Genomic DNA, 22,240 nt, shown 5'->3' with positions numbered 1-22,240 from the left:
TCCCCTCAATCTTTCCTTCTTGTCCCTGAAACAGAGTCAGTTCCTCTAAAAAAAGAGACTAGAGAACAAGGGCAGAGGGGCTGACAAAGTCCTGAGGGACAGTGCTGCTGACATGGGACAGTGGAAGGGAATCCCTCCCCTCTTGGTGTCAGGGAAGCACACGGGGCCATGATGTGCTGGTTTTAGGAATGGAGGATAGAAAGAGCCTTAGGATCCATTTAGTTCCCCACCACATCCCAGAATACTCCATAATCAGGGCACATATAATACAGAGTTCAGAGAAGGGCCTCAGTTTCCAAAAGGAGACATCCTTGTGGTTCTCACTTGGAGATGACCTCCCAGGTCACCCATCTCAGCATTCTCTATAACTGGCTCTAAAACAAGAGTTTTCAAGGATGCCCTGGACCTGCCCTGTACATCTAGACCAGAGAGAAGAGCTGTCTGACAATCCATGACAGTTTCTTCTTCCAACTGTGAGACAAGTTCTACAACCCTCCAAGGGGGCCTCTGCATGGCTTTGCTCCACTGGTTTATAGAGTCCCACAGAGATTAAGGACGCAAATTCTACAAATCTGGGTGGTTCTGATTCCCACTCTGCTATTCCTACATGTGTGGTCTGGGGCAAATTTCTCCACCTCCCTTTCTGGGCTCTGTTTTCTCATCTGTAAAATGAACAAAAACAACATCCACACCGTGGGTTTGATAGAAGGATTAAAAACAAGTTACATATAATTTTGTATTAACTTAGTTGAGATCCCAATGTGTATTAGCTATTAATACATAAGCTGTTTTTAATTAAAAATGAAAAATAGTAAAATAAAAAAGCGAGCAGAAGAAAGTTGTATATTGTTAAAAAAAAAAAAAACGGGGGGAAAAAAAGCAAAGATGCCATGGGGATTCTGGGACATATGTTTTTAGAAGCTGCACATTGCAGGGGCCACAGGTAGAGCAAGATAGGGGAGAAATAAGGTTTACTGTACGCTGACCATGATGAAATCCAAGGCTCTGATGTTATCTGACAGCTGAGCCAGTCAGTGCTTGAGTCTCCCAGCCTCTGGCTACCACACTGAGTAACCTGTTCTAACATTCCACACCCCAATGGCAGCCATAGCTTGATCTTGGAAGAAGAATCACAAACAAATAAAGCCCATGAGGCTGTTTTCTTTCTCATTTCCTAGGGAATGGCACTCACATAAACCCACTTCAGGGAAGGATGAGCTCTCCTTGTTGCCATGGAGACAGCATCCCCTTGGTTGAGTCAAGGGAGTGAGAGCCCCAGGCCCACCGCTGTTCCATCCTACCCTCCTTGTCAAAGCCAGGCCTTCAGAACATGAGCTCCCCTGTTGCCCCAGATGGTCCATGCACTATCTGAAAAGGTTAATGACGACTGTTTCTTGCTTTTAGAGATTCAGGTTCAGGAGGGAATAAATTCTAACCTCACATAAATAAATGGAGATGGGTCAGAATAAACAAGAATAGACTAGAAAAGTAATTTTATTATATTAAAAAAAGCCCCCAAACCAAAAGAGCAAAATTTACCTTGGTCACCTACCCTGCTTCTCTGAGTCCCTATTGCCTGATGAATCTGAAGGGTTGTATGGCTTGTCAGGAACTCAGAGATTCTGGACATCCCCATGACACTGCAGCCTAGTATGAGCAGATAAAACAACCCGGCTTCATCTGGACCGAGGGTGGGCAGGGGGAAGGGGTGAGGGAGGGAGATGATGGAGAATGCAATGGGTCAAGCCACACCGGGTTACATGCCATGGATTTCAGCGGTTTTGTTCTGGCTTCACCATATGCAAAATCACCACTTCTGGAGGTCTGTGCAGCTCCTAGGTGCCAGCTGTAAATTCACAGGGGCTGGCTGGCACAAGGTGGGCAGTGCTGTCCAGGACTCAGACACATCCCTGTGTTTGGGAGCCTAGAAGGAGCTAATGAGGGTTTTCCCCACAAGTGATACCAACAGGAGCGGGAGCTCCACGTGCAAGAGCTGGGAGGCTGCTCACTGAGGCTGAGCACGCGTTCCAAGACAGAAGCCTCCGGGCCAAGTGGCTGGTGAGTAACAGCCAGCCAACCACACTTTCAACGAAAAACCACCTCCCAATGTGTCTCAGTGACCCTACCAAGTTTCTGGATCTGACACTCCGTGGGAGACTTCAGAATGTGTTTGATAACAAGCTGACTGTTCTCTGAAAATTCACTCTCCAAATTTCTCATGACTGAATTGTTCTCATTTGTAGAGTCAGGACTCATGCACATCACTCAGGACAAAAATCCCAGACTCTTCCCTGACTGATCTCATTTGATGCCCCCCCACCATTTTTAATTTACCAGCAAATCCTCTTGATGTCACCTCCAAAAATATTCTAAACAGAACAACCACATCTTCTTATATTTTTGCCCAGAATTCAGCTCTCGCCTCATCGCTGGTTTCTCCACCACCATCTTGTCACCATCAGGTTCCCTTCTCCAAGGAGTCGTCAGAGCAAACTTTGCCAGAGGATAAATCAGATGTTACTCTACAGCTTAGAGCCCTCCCATAGCTTCCCACAGCACCCAGTCCCCACCACGACCCGTCCCCGCCAAGCTCTCTCCCATCTACGCCCCTCCCCCTTCCACACTAGGCTCCCAGTTGGCCTTTTCTCTGACCCTCAACAACGCCATGCTTGTTCCTGTCTGAACACCCAACTACTGCTTTCCTGGGATTCCTTTCCCAGGTCTCCATACAGTGCTGCCTTTGAAATCTGGGGTTCTTTGTGACACTTTCTCAGACCACTTCCCTAGAGCTGCTCCTCCTCCTCCCCTACAGGTCCCCCATCCCATTGCTCACGGCATTTCCTTCCAGGTCTCGTCTTTGTACTACAGTTTGACCATTTATTGGCTTCCATGCTCCTTGCCTGTGTCCCTCTGCTGGTCTGTGAGCTCTAGCGGTGCCAGGACCTTTCCCACCCTGTTCGTCTTTGTGTGTCTTGTGAATGCACATAAAAGGCAGTGAGTGGAGACCCTCAGAACACCAATCATTTTGTTTCAAGACTGTGTCTCAAGTTCTGTCCAGAGTCCCCACTGTCTCAATCCAGCTTGTCATTGGGGCACCTGGTGGCAGGCGGTGACATATGTCCACTCATTGTCTAATGCCCCAGGCACTGGTCAGATAGTTCCTGGGCACGTTTGTGTCAGGCTATGGGGCCTTGTGATCTCTATCTCTGATCCATACATCAACCCTCCCTTTCTCTGTGTCAAGGGTCACTTAGTAAATGCATCAAAGATTGACTGAGTGCCAACCACATGTGGGCAGTCCTCTGGGTGCTAGAGACAGAGTGGGAACCAGAGGGAAGGAGGCTGGGCTCTCAGGGACTCACAGCCTAGCACCATGATGGTTTCCCAGTGGAAAAGAGCTCCCCTCATTTCTGCAGCATCTCACACACCCCATCACCTTCGGGATGAGGGGGGCTGGCCACCGCACACGCCTCTTCCTGCTGCCCTTTGCTCTGTTCTTTCCTTGCTCTAGCCTGTGGGATTAGCCCACCCAACTTTTACAGCATCCCAAAGGCAACAGCTGTCTATCTGCTTGGCTGGCGTGTTTCCTCTGCTCAGAGAGGAACTCAAATGTCTGAAACAGTGCCTGCAACCAGAGTCTTAAAAAAAAATTTTTTTTTAAGTTTTATTTGGTGCCATTTTCTTTATGGAGTGAGATTTAGTACTGTTTTCTCACTCCATTAAACTATCAACGCTTGCAGAGGGACGTTCCCTGGAAATGCTTTATAAATCAATATCTCTTTTTCCCACACTCTCTATAATCCTTACTTTGTTTTACTTTTCTACAGCATTGGCCACCCCTGGACACACATGCTCTCTCCTTGTTCACTGTCAGACAATCTTGAACCCTCTCTTTCCTTCAGTCCGTCCATCCATCTATCCATCTATCTCCTAATCTTTCATTTCTGTTGGATAATCAATACTCCAACAGATAATGGCCTGCTCTGACTCTATCCTTTCCTCACTGGTGTCTCTCTAGTGCCTACAACACTGCCTGGTACATAGCAGATACTCAGAAATATTTGCTGAATCAATGAATGGACTTACTGCCCAAAGATGGAATACAGTAAACATTTCCCCCAGAACCCGATCCACGGACTACTACCACCAGAGGTTTGAATTCACAGATGACGATATGAAGAAACAAACACCTCGAGTTTACGTTTTTTTGTGCAAAGACAGGCTTGTGATTCTAGATCTCCTCAGGCTATGCGGGCTGGCTACGACTCCCACCACAAACACTTTAACCCATTTGCTCAAACCAGAAGCATGAAGTCTGATCAGTTCGGTCACAGCCCCTGCAGCGCTCTGTGCGTGTGGGGTGACAGGAGGGCAGGTGGGGTGCTCGGGGGACACGTGGCTGCGGGAGTAGACACAACAGCCTTCCTGGCACTCTGCACACACGGTCACCACTTGCTCACGTTCTGGACTTCTTCACAACTGTGTGCGGGTTCTGCTTATGGACTAAGGGCTTGTGTGCTGCCAAGTGGGTCTCGGTGCCCAGACTGAGGGGGCCTGGGGCCACTTGGCAGTTTCAGGGGGCTCAGGAGTGGATGTGAGGGACTCAAGATGCCAGATCCCCCAGAAGGGTGGAAGTTCAGCTGATGCTACATATGCTAATTTAGGGTGAGGAGGAATTCCCATCTTTCCCTTTTCACTGGATCACACCCTCTGCTTCCTTGTGAGGCAGGTTTTGTGGGAATGCAAAGGCACTGAGCTGTGAATGGGAGCACAGCTGTGGTGTGGAGGGAGCTTAATGCACCAGGCCTCTGAGCTGGGCTTGAGGGGGAACCTCCCATTGCTGGGCTTTCAGGATCCCTGAAGCCCTAAACTCCTCACAACTTAACGGCTCTGTGACTGACAGGTTACTTGGTCTCTCAGAGCCTAGGTTTCCTCTTTTGTAAAAACACTGTCCTCTTCAGAGGTTTCTTGTGAGGATCAGAGGGGTTTCAAGCATGAAAGTAGTGCCAGGCACAGGCTGACAGCTAAGGATGCTTGTTTAAAGAGACACGATAAAGCAGGCATCTGCCAGCCAGAGGGTTTCTGTCCCTATTGCATTCACCCATCAACCCAGGTTCAGCTGCTTGTGGGGCAGGGGGCCTGGCTGGACAATAGGCAGCAGAGGGGCCGTGGAATCCATCTGGGCGTGATCCTGACCAGAAAGACATGCGTGTCTAAAGATGGACCTTCTACTTGGGGTGGCTCTGGGATGGCTGTAAGGTTCTGGGCTCCTTGCACATTGAAAGGGAAGTGACCTTGCCTTTTTCTCCCACAGGATGAAAGAGTTCTCCAAGGATCTCTCCTATAAACTCAAATGCATCCAACACAATGCCACAGTCACTTTAAAGCATTTCTAACGGCCCTAGTCTTTACTCATCTGAAGATAAAATAAACAGGACAGAATGTCTCAGAAGGATGGTCAAGCATCATGGTACACAGACCGCTGAACTTTAGAGTAAGAGGGTGAAAACCCCACTTAAAATGGAAAATCTTAAAAAAAGGGGATACATATGAACTTATTTATAAAACTGAAGTAGAGCCATGGATACAGAAAACAAACCAAGGGATAAGGGGTGGGGGAGGGATAAATGGGAGATTGGAACATACATATATATATATATATATACACACACACTATATATAAAATAGATTACTAATAATAAACTGCCGTATAGCACAGAGAGCTCTACTCAATATTCTGTACTGGCCAAGATGGGAAAAAGAATCTAAAAAAAAGAGTGGATATATGTATGTGTATAACTGATTCACTTTGCTGTATACCTGAAACTAATATAACATTGTAAATCAACTATACTCCAATAATTCTTTTTTAAATGGACAAAGATTTGAACAGACTCTTGCCAAACAAGATATGTTTGGCAGGGAAGAAGCACATGAAAAGATGCTCGACATCATGACTTATCAGGGAAACGCAAGTTAAAACTACAGTGAGGTGCCACGCGTGCTCACTAGAATGGCTAAAAGCAAAACAAAGCAACAATCTGAAAGTACCAAGTGCTGGAGAAGATGCAGAGCGGCTGGAATACACAGCTTGCTGGTGGGAATACAAAAGGGTTTCAGCCACTTTGAAAGTCTGTTGGTGGTTTCTTATAAACATACTCACCATATGACCCAGCAATCCCACTCCTGCCTTATTTACCCCAAAGAAATGAAATCAGTGTCCACACAAGGACCTGTAATGGATCTAAACACGTTTGTCTGTGTCACACTAGCCCTAGGGTACTGCATAGGCTTTGTTCTGTAGGCATTTATCTGCTTTCTATGATAACCAGGGACCAATGGCTATGTACGTGGAGTGGAACGGATCATAGTCTTATCTCTGGGGAGACGGAGGAAAGCGTGGTTGGTTTCTGAGTAATCTAAACCAACTGGGTAATTCTAGTTCCTGTGCCACAGTGATGGGTTCAGGGATGGTCAGGTGACCTGAGTCCAATCAGATTTTTGTTTGATGATGCCATGAGGATGAAGGGTGGGGAGATATTCTTCTTCTTCCTAGTCAGTGTGAAATGTGTATATGAAGCCTGAAACTGCTACAGCCCCCAAGAAAAATAGTTATGTGGAAGGGAACAAAAGAGATTAGTGATAAGAGAATCACAGAAAACGTGGCTGGAGGCTTGATCAAACCATGCCTGAAGTCCAGTTTTCTTCTGTATTTTTCAGACATTAATATATTCCCATCCTCTAAGAGACCAAGTTAGAGCTGGGGCTTTTTGTTTCCTGAAACCAAAAACCTCTTACCTAATCTAGATGTGGGTTCTGATTTCCAGGGATCATTTCAAGGACGTAGAACAATCCAGGAACACGTGCTATGAGCCAAAGCTAAAGTGAGAATAGAGAGCTGGGATGAGGATGCAGAGGCCATTGAGGTGGAGCAGCAGAGAGCTGTGTGGGTGACCTTAAAGGAGTCCGGGCCAGGAACAACAGGGTCTATCAGGGGAAGATCAGGTGTGGGGCTCTGTTGGGACCCAGGCTTGTAGGGGAACAGAGGGGACAACCAAGGAAAAGATACCAGGGAACATAAGGGAGACAGCCTTGAGCAGACATATAGTCACAGGACAGGAGCATCCAGAGGGGACCATTTATGCTGCCAGGACCAACTGCCCAAGGTGGGCTGCCTCTTGCCCAAGGTCAAGCTTGGTCCAAGGACTGAGCAGAGCTGAGCCTGCAGATGGGGCTCAAGCAGGTACAGATGCTCCTCGTCCCCTGCTCTGGACGAGGGCAGGGGATCTGCTTTCAACAAGATCTTCCTAAGGCAGGTGGCCTGACGATGACCCTGGGAGAAACTCTCTTCTACTCGAATGTGGTAGAATATCCAGGGAACACACCAGCTGGACCTGACCCAGGCCTTGGTCTACTCCTGCACCACAAATTCTCCCATTACAGCATCCTGCCTCCTGGGCAGGGCCGCTGCCTGCACTTGGCTCCTCCTGGTTTTTCCATGGATTATTCCTTCTATTCCTTGAGCTTCCCCCCCGCCGGCTACCCCAACTCCAGCAGGGGATGGCAGGCCTACAGTTCCTAATTTTAGGTTTGGCAACTAGTGGTGTGAGATCTTCAGCCTTGCCTGTCCTCAGTTCCCAGCCTCTTGGGGAGACTGGATGCTTCTCTGAATGGGAATTTGATAGGTGGTGTGTGGCTGGGTTTTGTCTGGGGAACAGTAAGCCAAAAACCAAGGTGCACAGGTAACTGAGGTGACCTGTAGACCTCTCACTGTATTTATCAGCCTGAATCCCCTGTCTGTTTGGGGGAATTGTAAACCCAGCAGTGGACGATGTCCTTTGATTATGAGATCAGCTTCTAGCTGAGCACTGGCTGGGCTGAGTGCTTCCATCACCCAGCTTGGGTCGCCACCATGGTGCTGACATGTCCATTTCTTGCTTTCCTTTGTTCCATTTCCTGTGTGCCTGAGTGCTAAGTCACTTTAGTTGTGTCCGACTCTTTGCCACGCTATGGACCGTAGCAGGCCAGGCTCCTCTGTCTATGGGATTCTCCAGGCAAAAATACTGGAGTGGGTTGCCACGCCTTCCTCCAGGGGATCTTCCTGACCCAGAGATTGAAACGGCATCTCTTTCATCTCCTGCATTGGCAGGTGGGTTCTTACCACTAGCACCACCTGGGAAGCCCCTGTTTCATCTCCTACACTCAACATTTCTAAGGAACACCCATGAGCTAAGGGATAATTATAAGAACTCAATAATAACATCTGGAATTTTTAAGTCATAAGTTCCCCATGTGAAATGAGAGTGGATTTGACAGTCCGCAGATGTGACTCAAATCCAGGCTTAACTACTTCACGGTTGCCCCCTGCCTCCAGCTACTCAGTCCTCTGTCTGTGAATGAGGACGACACTATCTTAAAAGTCAGGAGGTGCATTTCTACAAATACTTATACAGTATCTAGTGTGATGCCTGCACTTTGGTGCAGGTAAGTAAGTCCCCTACATATGAACAAGTTCCATTCTGAGAGTGCTCTACTAAGTCACTTTTGTTCATAAGTCCAGCAAAGTTAGCCTGGGTACCCAACAAGTAAAGACTGTTACGACTTAGTGCCTCTTGGCAGTACCAGTGACATCACCCCTGCTTTGACACTTGCTTCTGGACATCCTGAGCTTGAAATAAAGATACGGTACTACTGTGCTCTGTACAGTACTGTCCAGTAAAGTACAACCATGTGTTGAGGGTGCACTCACATGACAGCGTACACCAGACACGTGAACCAACTTATGTGATTGCACATGTGAAGGCACATTCACATCTTTAAAAGCTCACAACTTGTAGGCTTATATGTAAGGGACTTACTGTAAACAGCAACTTAAAAAATATATATGTGTATACATATATATATAACATCTATCTGGTTTTTCTTATTCTTTCCATTTCTCTGCTGAAATTACCCACCCTCATTTATTCTTCCCACCTTTCCCTATTTAAGAGAGATGGTTTAAATGATTTTCTTCTAATTCTTGTATCTGGATCATCTGTGGTTTACTTCTGCGGTCTTTCCTTGGTTATGAGTTCTGTTCCTACCTCTTCACGGGTCCTGTAACTTACTGCTGCATCCTGGAAATTATGTACAGAAGAGTGAGAGCTGAGGAATAATCCTGGTTCTTTTCCCTCTGGAAATCTCCAGTTCTTCTCTTGCCTGTTGGCACAGGGAGGAGGTGATTATTCAGAGGTCAGCCTGGCTTCATCCGACCGGGGCTGAGTGGCAGCCCACTTTGGCTCAGCGCGACACCATCCAGCTTCCCAAGGAAGGACCAGTCTCCCAGTTCTTATCAGGATCTGATCTGGCATTCCAAATTCCCAGTTCCCTTTGCGTCCGTCCATTTCGGGTCTCAGGAGAGTGTGGGAGATGGGGCAGAGGGAATGATTTCCTTCTATTTATTGACTTGCCTTCATTTCCACCTTTCTCAGCAAATCTGGGGTGAGGAGATCAAATCATTATTGTCCCGGATGGTCTTTCAGATGCCAGTGGATGATGCTAGGCTCACTTGTCTCTATCCAGTGAACTTCTGGATCCTGCTGCTCCCCCGCATCCAGACCACCAGGGCTTACAGCTCACGTGGGATGGGCTCCTCTCTCTGGAAATTTGTCCATCAAGCCCTTCTGATCTCCACTGTCCCTTGACATCCCCGTATATGATTTTTACATTATCCAGATTTCTCCTTGCACTTCTAGGGAGCTCAGGCCTTCTGCATCCCAAGTGGAAGCAAAGACTGCCTAGAATGGCAGCTGTTATTTTGAACACAAAGGACATTCCCTGCAAGCAGGCTGTCCTGGCCCTGAGCTCCGAGGAGGCAGTCTGGCACTGAGGCTGGTGTCTCCTCCCTGTGAGCTGGAGGTGAGACCTACAGGATGGCTTATGTTCGAAGGCTGTTTTGAGTGTGTAGCCATGCTTTATGGACCCCACTCATATCTCCCCACCTTTTACCATTTCAGGTCCTTCCAACAGCCAGCCTCCTAAGTCTACTTGCTAAGAGGTTTTCTCTGGGCCCCAAAGTCCACCCTGCCTGTGCTCAGTAAATTGGAACGTCACAGAATTAATGTCCCTCAAAGGCAATCCTTAAGCAATGACGAGGAAGGCTGGTGGATAAATCCCCTGCTCTTGCCCATTGGGTGCGAAAACCTGGAGGCTGTGTGCTATGCTATCTTCCCGGCCCCCTGAAGCAGCGATCCCAGCCACCCACACCAGGGACTTGCTGGGGACACACAGCCCTTGGCTGCTTTCACTTCCCTATTTCACTCCCCTACTGCCTGGCTGGCCTGTCCTGGGATCACCTTTTATTTCATTATTTTTTTAGGTTTTTTTTTTTTTTAATGTGAATCATTTTTAAAGTTTTCATTGAATTTGTTACAATATTGTTTCTGTTTTCTGTTTTGGCTTTTTGGCCACACAGCATGTGGGATCCTAGCTCCTTGACCAGGGATCAAACCCTCAGCTCCTGCATTGGAGCACTTAACCACTGAACCGCCAGGGAAGTCTCTGAGATCAACTTTTAGATAAACTACTTGAATTTTAAATTGCTGTTTAGATTCCTCTGGGGAAACCCAATCTCAGGCAGGCAGGTCTTGATTCAGAGATCCCACCTCTGGGTGCTGTCTGGGGCTGGCACGGGCAAAGTGTTCACAGAAGGAAGGCAAACCCAGCCACTAGGAGATGGACCTCACCAGAGGACATCAGGTACATTTCTAGGATGCTGGGAGAGGAATCAGGGGCTCCTCTGCCAGCCTGTAATAACCAGAATATGAGAGTTCTGCATCTGGGATGCAGTTAGACTGTTTACTGTCTGTCTATGCTTATGTCTTGAAAGCTTAACATAACTGAATGGGAGATTTAAATTCATAAGTATGTTGTTTTGCAAAACTGGCAGCAGTTCTTTTAATATAATACGTAAGATACATTACTGTGTTGTCTCCAGATCTCAGTGTTCTGTCTTTGTTATTATGTTTTGCTCTTACATAAAGAAAATCTTTAGGACCACAGTCCTGTACATGCCTTGTGAGGATTCCAAGAACCTTTTCATACTTTCCAAGAAGCAATTTCTTTCTCGTCCCATAAAACTCCCCAAAGCACCTTAGGCGAACTCCAAGGCGCTGGGTATGTTCGCAAATTGCCAATGTAGCAGACATTCAATTACATCGAATTCATCAAAACCCTAATTGAGACAGGAACTCAAGCCTTATGGCCGAATCACTTTAATTTCAGATGGGGAGCAGACTCGGTCACTAATAGCCTTTCACGCCAGGACACCGTTAGAGAAGCCCACGGGCGCTCACTGGTAATTCTCCCCGCAAATACAAGTGCGGAGCAACGTAAATGACACTGCCAAGTGAGCCCCATGACTGGACTGATGAATCAGCTCAATTCCCAAAGTCTGTCCTGTGCTGCCACATGCCTCTGTCCCAGCTCCACTGCCTAGGAGGGCTTCTCGGAAGATAAGGCAGCATCTGTGTCTCACTGAAGTTGGTTTTCCTCCCAGCGATCAGAAGGCACAGGGACCAGGACCAGTCCTCTGAGGTCTTTCTACTAACACCTCCTCAACTTTTTTTTTTTTTTTTGGCTGTGTCAGGTCTTAGCTGTAGCACATGGGATCAGCAGTATGTCGTGCAGGATCCTTTGGTGTGGTGCACGGACTCTCGAGTTGTGACACACTGGCATAGTTGCTCTACAGCGTGTGGGATCTTAGCTTCCCAACTAGGGATTGAACCCTCATCCCCTGCATCGGAAGGCGGATTCTTAACCACTGGGCTGGCAGGGAATTCCCAACACCTCATCTTGCTTCTCATTTTCTCCCCAGCCTTCCCATTCCTCCCCACTGGCATCCCATGGTTGTTCAACTATTTTTTTTTTAACTTTTTTTAATTGGAGGATAATTGCTTTACAAAGTTGTGGTGGTTTCTGCCATACATCAGCATGAATCAGCCATAAGTATATATATATATCCGTCCCTCTTGAGCCTGTCTCCCACTCCCACCTCATCCCATCCCTCTAGGTTGTCAAAGACTACTGCCTTGAGTTCCCTGTGTCATACAGCAACTTCCCATTAGCTATCTATTTTACATATGGTCATGTGTATATTTAGGCTCAGCTGGTAAAGAATCCACCTGCAACTCAGGAGACCCCAGTTTGATTCCTGGGTTGGGAAGATCTCCTGGAGAAGGGCATGGCAACCCACTCCAGTATTTTTGCCTGGAGAACCCCCACGAATAGAGGAGCCTGGTGAGCTACAGTCCATGGGGTAGCGAAGAGTTGGACATGACTGAGTGATTAAGCACACAGCACATGTTTCAGTGCTACTCTCTCAATTCGCCCCACCCTCTCCTTCCTCTGTTGGATCCATAAGTCTGTTCTCTATGTTGAGTCTCTATTGCTACCCTGCAAGTGGGTTCATCAGCACCATTTTCCTAGATTCCATATGTAAGCGTTAATATACGATATTTGTTTTTCTCTTTCTGACTTACTTCACTCTGTATAACAGGCTCTAGGTTCATCCACCTCACTAGAACTGACTCAGATTCATTCCTTTTTATGGCTGAGTAATAGTCCATCATACATATGTACCGCATCTTTCTCCATTCACCTGTCAATGGACATCTAGGTTGCTTCCATGTCCTGGCTATTATAAATAGTGCTGCAATGAACATTGGGGTAGATGTGTCTTTTAGAATTGTGGTTTTCTCAGGGTATAAGGCGAGAAGTGGTATTGCTGGATCATATGGTAGCTTTACTTCTAGTTTTAAAAGAAATCTCCATGGGCTTCCCTACTGTTTCAGCAGTAAATAATCCACCTGCAATGCAGCAGATGTGGGCTGGATCTCTGGGTTGAGAAGATTCCCTTGGAGAAGGGAATGGCAACTCCAGGATTCCACTCCAGTATTCTTGCCTGGGAAATCCCATGGATAGAGGAGCCTGGTAAGCTATAGTCCATGGGGTCACAAATGAGTTGGACATGACTTAGCAACTAAACAACAACATATTGTTCTCCATGGTGGCTGTATCAACTTACGTTCCCACCAACTGTGCAAGAGGGTTCCCTTCTCTCCACACCCTCTCCAGCACTGTTTGTAGATTTTTGATGATGGCCATTCTGTTCCACTGTACTGTTAATAAGTTCTGGCAATAGGCAGGTCAAATTATTGCGGTGACCGAGGGTGGAATCTGGAGACAGTGACCCCAGGGAACCTTTTTCTTCTCAGAGCTGACAATGCTGTCTGACTGTACTAGTGTGTGCCGTGTGGACCACGCGCTGCCGAACAAGCTCCGTTTCATCCTTACAGTGATGCTAAGAGGTAGGTGTCCTGTACGCACTCTACAGATGAGAACACTGAAGGTTACAGAGGTGACATAACTTCTCCAAGGCTCCATGGCCAGCAAATGGCAGAGCCAGGATCCAAATCCAGGCGTATCTGATCCCCGGGCTCATGTTCTTTCCAAAACATCATTTTTTTCTCTCTCTGCAAAGACTTCTGGGATTCTACAAAGGTCTGAAAAAGAGAGCTGGGTAGCCTTGGACCTCTCCAAGTGGGCACAGGACAAGGAGAGTCAGGAGGGAGGTCAGCCCCAGAATCACCATCCGGCTCCTCTAACACCACTGTGGTTGGTGCTTCTCCCCCGATCATGTGAGAGGAGTTTGGCAAGGCCCTTCCAGGGGAGTGAAGTGACTGATCCCAGCACTTGCTAAAGTTCAGGAAGCAATTTGTCTTTTCTGCAGGTGTTCTAACCAAGCCAGTGATTAACTGCGTTGCTAATAAATTATGAAACACAAGTGCATTCAGCCCACCTCCTATGTAATTAGTTGTGTGGCATTTCCTCAGCACTTTTCAGCCATGTGTTTCATTTCTTTACATTATTTCTCCCCCTTTGGGCCTGATTTTGCATCAAGCTTCAGGAACAAATGACTAACGAACTAGTGACAACACTAACACCGGCCGGGCTAATACTCCTACTGCTACTGCTGACGGTGACAACGCTAATTAAGAGAGTGCTGACAGCCACGGGCTCTTCGGAATGTGACTGTTCATCTCTGGGAGGCAATGGGAGGGTGGCCAGCATAGGTGGGGGCCAGGGAAGTACAAACGGCCCCAAAGGCAAAGATGGACACTCACTTTTGGGGGGTACTAACTACATTTACGGAGAAGGCAATGGCACCCCACTCCAGTACTCTTGCCTGGAAAATCCCATGGATGGAGGAGCCTAGTAGGCTGCAATCCATGGTGTCGCTAAGAGTCGGACACGACTGAGCGACTTCACTTTCACTTTTCACTTTCATGCATTGGAGAAGGAAATGGCAACCTACTCCAGTGTTCTTGCCTGGAGAATCCCAGGGACGGGGGAGCCTGGTGGGCTGCCGTCTATGGGGTCGCACAGAGTCGGACACGACTGAAGTGACTTAGCAGCAGCAGCAACTACATTTACAAGAGATCTAAAAAATGCCATGTCACGAGTCCATAAAATCTAAGACGAGACAACGGACTGAAAGGATGAAGAAAGAAAACATTCAGTCTAGCCAGTCAGGTGTAACTTGATCACCACATATGGACCCAGCTGTCTGGCAGCCCCTTCTGGGGGTAAGCATCCAGCTGTGGGCTCTGGAGCTGACCCCTGATGGGATCAAGGTGTCCCTCTGCCTGTACCCCAGAAGCAACAAACCAACCAGGCGACCCAGACAAACCACTCGGGATGAAGATGATGGGAATGCAAAGCAGGCAGTAAGGGGGGCAGTGGTGCCAGGGAGCAGCTGGCATGAGAGTCGGTGGTGCTGGGTGCCCCCAGCCAGGGTCTGGGAAAGGATGTGGGAGATGGTTTGCAGGAACTTCCTTAGCCCTGCAAACCAACCAGCCGTCTCCAGCAGAACCTGCATCCTTCCTCCATAGCAAGGGGGCTGGAGGGGTCCCCGGGTTCCTCAGTACTGCAAGTGGGAGACCCTCACGGGCTACTGGCAGTCGCTTTTCCTAGAAGATATGGAGTCCTGGCTGTTTGGGCAGAGAGCTCAGGACTGTGTTTCTGAATAATCTTTCTATGAAAGAAACTGGGGCATCAGAGCCAGCCAGGAGGGCCGTTGGCTGCAAACCCCCAGCTGCCACTGCCAGGCTGCGGATGCCCAGCAGCCTCACATGATGGTGACATCAAGTGTCTTCTCCAGATTTTCCAAGACAGACACCAGTTGCACACGGGCCCCACGACACCTTCTGGCAGTGGAATAGTCTCTACAGGTAAAACACAGGCATGCAAAGCCTCTCATGACCCCCAAAGTGAGCTCAAGTGGATCCAGAAGTCAAATGCTTGATCCTTATAGAAAAAGAGAGAATGCTCCCCAAACTGTGACAAGTGAAGAAAAACAATATGTCATCTCCTCTCCCTCCACCCCATTAACTCCATTTCCACTCCTAAGGTTGGTTTACATCATTTCAGTTCAGATCAGGAACACAGCAAAATGAGGGTAACACCCTCAGATCTGCAGGCTGGTTACCTATTCACGTGGCTCTTGAACTCCACAATCCATCAGCCCAGAGATCAAATCACGCTGCTTGGGTTTCCAGTCCTGGCTGGGCCAGTTTCTCAGATCATGAGACCCCATGTCACCTGACCCAAGACCACTGGCCCTTGGGTGCACTCAAGGGAGACAGGCCGCTGCCTTACCTCCACAAGGGCCCCACCATGCCACGTTTTGGTGAGTCTTACCTGCCCCGCGAAGAGCCCACAGACGCCGATGATGCACAGAATGTTAAACACAGCAGAGCCCACGATGGTCCCCACGCCCACGTCGCCCTTGGTGATGAAGACTCCTGAAACACAGACCGAGGTTAGCCGGCTGCTGTGGTGGGCTGTATCCAAAGTGGGTGCGGGGCGGTGGGGGGAGATTTTTATTTATTTATTCATTTTCTATCGGAGCATAGTTGCTTTACAATGCTGTGTTGGTTTCTGCTGTACTACAAAGTGAGTCAGCCATATGTGTACATATATCCCTTCCCTCTTGAGTCTCCCTCCCTGCCCCCATCCCAGCCCTCTAGTTCATCACAGAGTATCAAACTAAGCTCCCTCGGCTATACAGCAGCTTCCCACTAGCTATCTGTTTTACACGCCCTCAAATATGTATACGTGTCAATGCTACTGTCTCAGTTCATCCCACCCTCCCCTCCTCCCACCACCTCATGGACACACCTCTGTTCTTGACATCTGCATCTCTATTCCTGCCCTGCAATTATCTTCAGCAGTGCTGTTTTTCTAGATTCCATGTATATGGGGGGGAGTTTTTTAAGTGTTAGTTAGACTGTTCTCAGGATCTACAGGAAACAGCCGAGGCTTGGAGAGAACTTTCCAATCTCTATTGGAGCCTCTGTCCACGGACCATTGGAACAGGGTCTGGGACCCACTCATGCAAAGCAAAAACACCACTTTAATAAGATGAAAACAACCACTCCAGCGGGGGCGGGGAGGCTAGTGCTCTGCCCCTCGGGGTCTCAGTGCTCCTGTTTCCAGAGCCCTCGTTCTTCAGGGAGGACAGAGCTGAGATGTTCCTCAGGGTGGCACCTACCTATGACCGACGTGAACAGCTCTGGGGCTGAACTGCCCGCCGCCATGAATGTGGCTCCCGCCACATCCTCACTGAGGTGCAGGCGCTGCAGGGGAGCAAAAGCATAGTGAATCGGGTTTCTCCTGGAACAGCAGTGACTGTGACTCCCCAGGTCCCAGCTCAGTCCCTCCTCAGCTTCCCCGTCTCCCCAGCTGGGCCACACCTCCTCCTCTGGGCAGTATCAGGGAGGGGGCTACATGTTCCCTCCAAGTAAAGGTTCTGACAAGATCTAGGGATCCCAAGCCAGATGCCCCGGGGGCTGTAAAGATAATGGGGGAGGGGAGTGGTCTTGTGAGGCAGGGTGGGCCTTCACCTCTTTTTTAAAAGCTCAGTTCCCTCTATGTTGCCAAGTATTCCTATTTATAGAGATGCCCAAATCCACATTTTTATGTAAAAGATTTTGACTTTTTTCATTATCTTGCTGATGTTCTCAAGCTAAATTAGGCTCATGGTAACCAGTTTTTGAGCCCTGAGTCTGGGAGTTTGGGGCTGGGGAGGATCACCCATCCTCAATGCAGCCTTGAAGCCTGGGGTAGAGGGAATTGGGGGCAGTGAGAATAAATAGAAAGAGATGGTGAGCCCCGCCAAGATGATCCACACAATGAGCTCTCCAGGTTACCTTGCTTGCTGACCCAAAAGGTGATTTGCAAGAAGGCACGTCAACTGAGGCTGGGTGGTGTGGGGAGCCTTTCTGCATTCACTCCTGGCCCAGAAAGGAAGCTACCGGCTGTCAGTAAATAGGCGGCTCCCTTGGGCATGCCAGCTTAAGGGACCCTGGTCCCTCTTCCAGCAGCACCACAGTTGCACTTCCCCGCTCAGCCATTGAGGGGCAGCACGGCCTCGGTGAAGGCCCCTGGCTCCACTGACCGTCTGAAGTTGCCGCGGAGCCCTGCTGAACATTTTGACCTGGAAACCTGGGTTCCCTGGATCTTGACTGAACAGTAAACGTTCCAGGTGGTTGTGAGAAGACCCTAAGATGGAGATGCGGCTGTGTGAAGGTGAAAGGTGTGGCTGTGAGGGTGGCCAGGCATCCCATCTCCCTGGGCAGGTACCCCAGCAGTGCTCAGGGTCCATGGCTGGTTTGCCCAGGCTCGCCAGAAGCTGTGAGCCTCACTCTGCAGTGTCTGCTCCAGCTCGGGCTCCCGCTGGGGCGTTAGCTGTGGAGTCCACCCCGGGGCTCATGCATGTCCTGTTCCTCTCTCTGTTTCATTCATCACATTGCTTCTTCCTCCTGGACCTCCCCTCCTCTTTCACCCCTCATTCATGTCAGTTTGGCCACATCTCACTGGGTCCTGGCTGGTTGGGGGAGCACTTCCTGTCTTGGGACCCTTTCCATCTATTAGAACAGTCATCAAAAGCTTTCTAGCTTCCTCCTGAGAAACTCCTATGTCTGGGCTGGGCATCCTCAGGGCTCCCCACACGCTGAGTCTTGTCCCTGGGTCTCCCAGCTTAGTTCTCCTGCCGGACTCTTGGCTTACATATGTCCTTGTAAGACACTGCCACTGAGACCGCTGCTCACATCCTGCCCCTGCACAAGCCCTTCCCTGATCTCAAGGTGAGTCAATTCTGTTCCCCTCTGTTCTTCTGTTCCCCTCTTCTCTGCATCTCCAGCTCCAGCACTTCACCTGTCCCCGGGTCTCACTCTGGAGCTGCTCTGAGCCCCAGGCCCCTTGACGGCCAGGATCACACCACATTTCACCTTGATTCCTCCCCAGGGGGTGTGCTCACAGGTGCCATGTGTGTCCCCAGTGGAGGAGAACACATTCTGACAATTGCATGTACATTTCCAGCACCAGGTCTTAACTTGGCTATTAAACAATGTGTGATTAGAGAGTGGTTGGCTTTGTGTGAGGACTAAACTGCTCCTGGTGGGTTTTAGAGACCACAGATGACCCTGATCACTGGCACTTGGTGCCTCCCCCTCTTCTCCACCAGGTGACCCTGTTCTCAGGTTAAACTGCTTTGGACAAAAGGCCTCCACACTGGCCGGCCATCCATCTCAGAAACCAGCTCTCTCACTTCCCTTCTCCCACCTCCACTGTACAGAGGAACCCACTCGGGGTCTCTCTAGGGTTGCTGTGGGATGATTCTCTTTCAAGTACACAAAACTAACCGACTTCAGGAGGTGGAAGAAACTGCTTAAGCTAGTAGTTCTCCAGTGTGGCTTCCAGACCAGCACATCACCTGGGAACTTGTTGGAAATGTAACTTCTGTTCCCCACTGTCCCGCAAGACCCAGTGACTCAGACACGGCGGGAGGGACAGTCCAGGCTGAGGGCAACGTAAAGGGACAGGAGTTCCGGACAGACAGGAGGTGCACCTGGGAGAGACACTTTCTGAAAACGGGATTCTGAATTAAGAATAAAACAGAAAGCTTCCAGATAAAGGAAACCACATTTCAAATCAGAAAAAGAGATGAAAGAAGCAAGAGAATTGAAAGAGCTCTGGATATGCTAAATATTTTCAGATGAAAGGGATGTAATTGGCCCTGGCGTCCCCTGGGCTGACTTCGAAGAGACCCTTTCCTGGTCTCTGCAGCCAGTTCTTTCATTGTCTTGCTCTTGGGGGCCCTGCTTGCAGTATTTCTGCACACGCACAGAGAGGAAGGGTGGTGGAGGTGAGGCTGAAGACTTCTCACTCTTCGCGGACCCCACAAATCATGAGGGAGGATTATGGCGGCAGAATGAAAGGGAGGGGAGGAAGGTGGAGGAAAGAGGAAGAAAGAGTGAGACTTAAAAGAAAAAGAAAGTGGGAACAGAACACAAACTGCATTTCGAGTTACGCCAAAGGGTGCAGGGAGAGCTGGCCGGAAGGGTTAAAGCCCAGCTATGGATGGGCATGGGCTCCTCTGGTAGCTCAGTTGATAAAGAATTCGCCTGCAATACAGGAGATCCCAGTTCGATCCCTGGGTCGGGGAGATCCCCTGGAAAAGGGATAGGCTACCCACTCTGGTGTTTATGGGCTTCCCTCATGGCTCAAATGGTAAGGAATCTGTCTGCAATGCGGGATATCTGGGTTTGATCCCTGGGTTGGGAAGATCCTCTGGAAAAGAGAAAGGCTACCCACTCCAGTATTCTTGCCTGGATAATCCCCATGGACAGAGGAGCCTAGTGGGCAACAATCATGGGGTCTCAAAGAGTTGGACACTACTGAGCGACTAACCACTACCCAACACAGCATGGATGAGCACAATGAAACTCTAAGTAGACCAGTGAGTTTCTGGGCTACCATTGCCCACAGCTCTGAAGCATGCTGGTGCCTGGCCTTCCCACCCAGCAGCATGCAGGGCTCCTCAGGATCTCAGTGGAGGAGGCTGGAACAGTTCCAGTGCTCAAACATGTACCTCACAGATCTTTTCCAAGGAGGGGACGAAGAAGTCATCACACACAATGGCCAGCGCGTAGAACATGTACATGGCCTGGAAGAGAGGAGAGAAGGGGTTAAAGTCAGAGTCAGGGCAGAGCCCCTGGGGTGAGGGTCAGGCCACCCTCTGCTTCAAGAACATCCTGTCTTCATTAATTCAGCAGCTTATACTGTACACCAAGTCTTTGCAATGCCTGTCACCTATCACATGCTCACCTTGTCCACCTCCTAGATCCCCAAGTGTGCCATGGATGCTGCTCCCGGGCCTTTGCACTTGCTGTTCCCACTGCCCGGAACACGTTCCCTCCAGATCACCTTGCCTCAGCCCTCCATGTACTTAGGACCTCTGGGTTAATGTCAGTCTAAGCAAAAGGCCCTCCCATCCCCCGTATTCTGCTTTGTTTTTCTTGATCTGTTTTATATACAACAGGCTAAAAGCCTCAACGCCTCTTACAAGTCCATAAACTCTCTCTCCAAGACCATGTTCCAATATTATGTATTGATCTTCCTCGAGTAAGAAGCTTCGTCTAATGCACAGCAGTGCCAACACTTGGATTAGGATGAGAAATGAGCAGATTTGCCAGGCTCTCTGTGCTCTCAAGGGTGAAGCCTACTGAAAACCAAGTTAGTTTCATGCCCAAGGCAGTGTGAGGTAGGACACCCACCCACAGATGCTCTGTGACAAGGCTCCTCTGGACACCTAGGGGCCTGCCAGGCCACGGGCTTCTTTCCAGCTCAGAGCACCTCCTGGCATCTGAGGGCAGCCTGCCACTTTACTTACAAGAAACTCTCTTCTAGCTCTTTGCTGTGTTACCCACTAGAAGTCAGGTTCCCACTGGGAAAACAGAACAAGATATCGATGGGGTGCTGTGTGTGTCGGGGGGCAGGGGGATGAAGGGACTCTGTACCTTCTGTGCAGTTATGCTGTGAACCTAAAACTGCTCTAAAAGGTCTACCATTAATAATAATAAAACAACAGTATAAAGGAACGAAACAAATGTACAAAGTCAAACTTGAAGATGCAAAGGACCTACTGAAAGTGGTGACACAGATGATTCTATCAATACGCTGGTCCAAATACTTCAGAGAACGAGGCATTTGGGGATCAATTTGACCATTCCTATATTTCCAAAGGATAATATAATATCATCATTTACGATGATAACAATACCACCACTATTAATCATATTTGCCCCTCTTTGTTGGGCCAGGAATTAAGGCATGTTCTGGTGGTCTCAGTTCTCCTAACTCACATGGGAGGCAGGCGGTTCCTGATCCATCTCCCAGACACCACAGAGGACATCTTAACTTCTCCAAGGATCCTCTCCAAGCTGCCCACAGGGCCATTGTCACCCCGTGCAGAGGTCGCTTTTGATTTCTGCCCCATCCCCACTTCCTATTTCAGCTCACTTACTAATGACTGCCTTTGCCAGCCACACAGAGGGAGGGACAGTTTCAGAATCCTAGTCAGCCACTTTTGGGGGCTGCCCGTCAGAGCCACTGATGTCCTTATTTATTTATATTTGAAAAGGTTTATTTTGATTGTGTGTTCACATAAATATACCATTTATACAGAAGAATAAACGTGATCAGCATGAACATTAGTAAACCCTTGCTACCTCTGTATTTGGGGTGAATCCCTCTTTTCCTCTATAAATGAATGGACCGTAAACAGTGTTACAATAAAAAAAAAATCTTTAAGCATATATCCTTTTGCATTTCTAGGATAAGCTTCCAGATGGGGAGTTGTTGGATAATGGTCTTTAATGTTATTATTTTTACAAGGTGCACTGCAAAATACAAGACAGATTGCTGCTGCCACTACTGCTAAGTCGCTTTAGTCGTGTCCGACTCTGTGCGACCCCATAGACGGCAGCCCACCAGGCTCCCCCGTCCCTGGGATTCTCCAGGCAAGAAAACTGGAGTGGGTTGCCATTTCCTTCTCCAATGCAGGAAAGTGAAAAGTGAAAGTGAAGTCGTTCAGTTGTGTCCAACTCCTAGCGACCCCATGGAGTGCATCCCACCAGGCCCCTCTGTCCATGGGATTTTCCAGGCAAGAGCACTGGAGTGGGGTGCCATTGCCTTCTCCGACAAGATTGGAAGTCTCAAAAAGGGCTGAGCTGGCCCAATACCCTGGGATTGCCCACGTGGAGCCTAGGCCAGTGGAAACTGCGGCTCAGCTACAGCAGCCAAGGCAGGTGAATGTGGGTCGCGCTCTAAAGACCATGAGTGAAGATGTCTGCGG

The 22,240-nt window shown here is 48.8% G+C and overlaps 1 protein-coding gene across 4 annotated transcripts in view; it reads right to left on the bottom strand.

Annotated features, from left to right (window-relative positions):
* Positions 1-22,240, bottom strand: part of SLC24A3 (solute carrier family 24 member 3) — a 441,573-nt gene that overhangs the window by 81,983 nt on the left and 337,350 nt on the right. For all 4 annotated transcript variants that reach the window (XM_070802132.1, XM_070802130.1, XM_070802129.1 and 1 more), the window contains exons 4-6: positions 19,976-20,050; positions 16,595-16,679; positions 15,742-15,845 (exon numbers count right to left, since the gene is read on the bottom strand). In XM_070802132.1, the coding sequence (XP_070658233.1) occupies positions 15,742-15,845; positions 16,595-16,679; positions 19,976-20,050 (264 nt within the window). The remainder of the gene's footprint in view (positions 1-15,741; positions 15,846-16,594; positions 16,680-19,975; positions 20,051-22,240) is intronic.

This window comes from Bos indicus, chromosome 13 (assembly GCF_029378745.1).
Source record: "Bos indicus isolate NIAB-ARS_2022 breed Sahiwal x Tharparkar chromosome 13, NIAB-ARS_B.indTharparkar_mat_pri_1.0, whole genome shotgun sequence".
Classification (NCBI taxonomy): Eukaryota; Metazoa; Chordata; class Mammalia; order Artiodactyla; family Bovidae; genus Bos; species Bos indicus.
The sequence above is the reverse complement of the archived record's forward strand: the minus strand, read 5'-3'. Positions and strand labels throughout refer to the sequence as shown.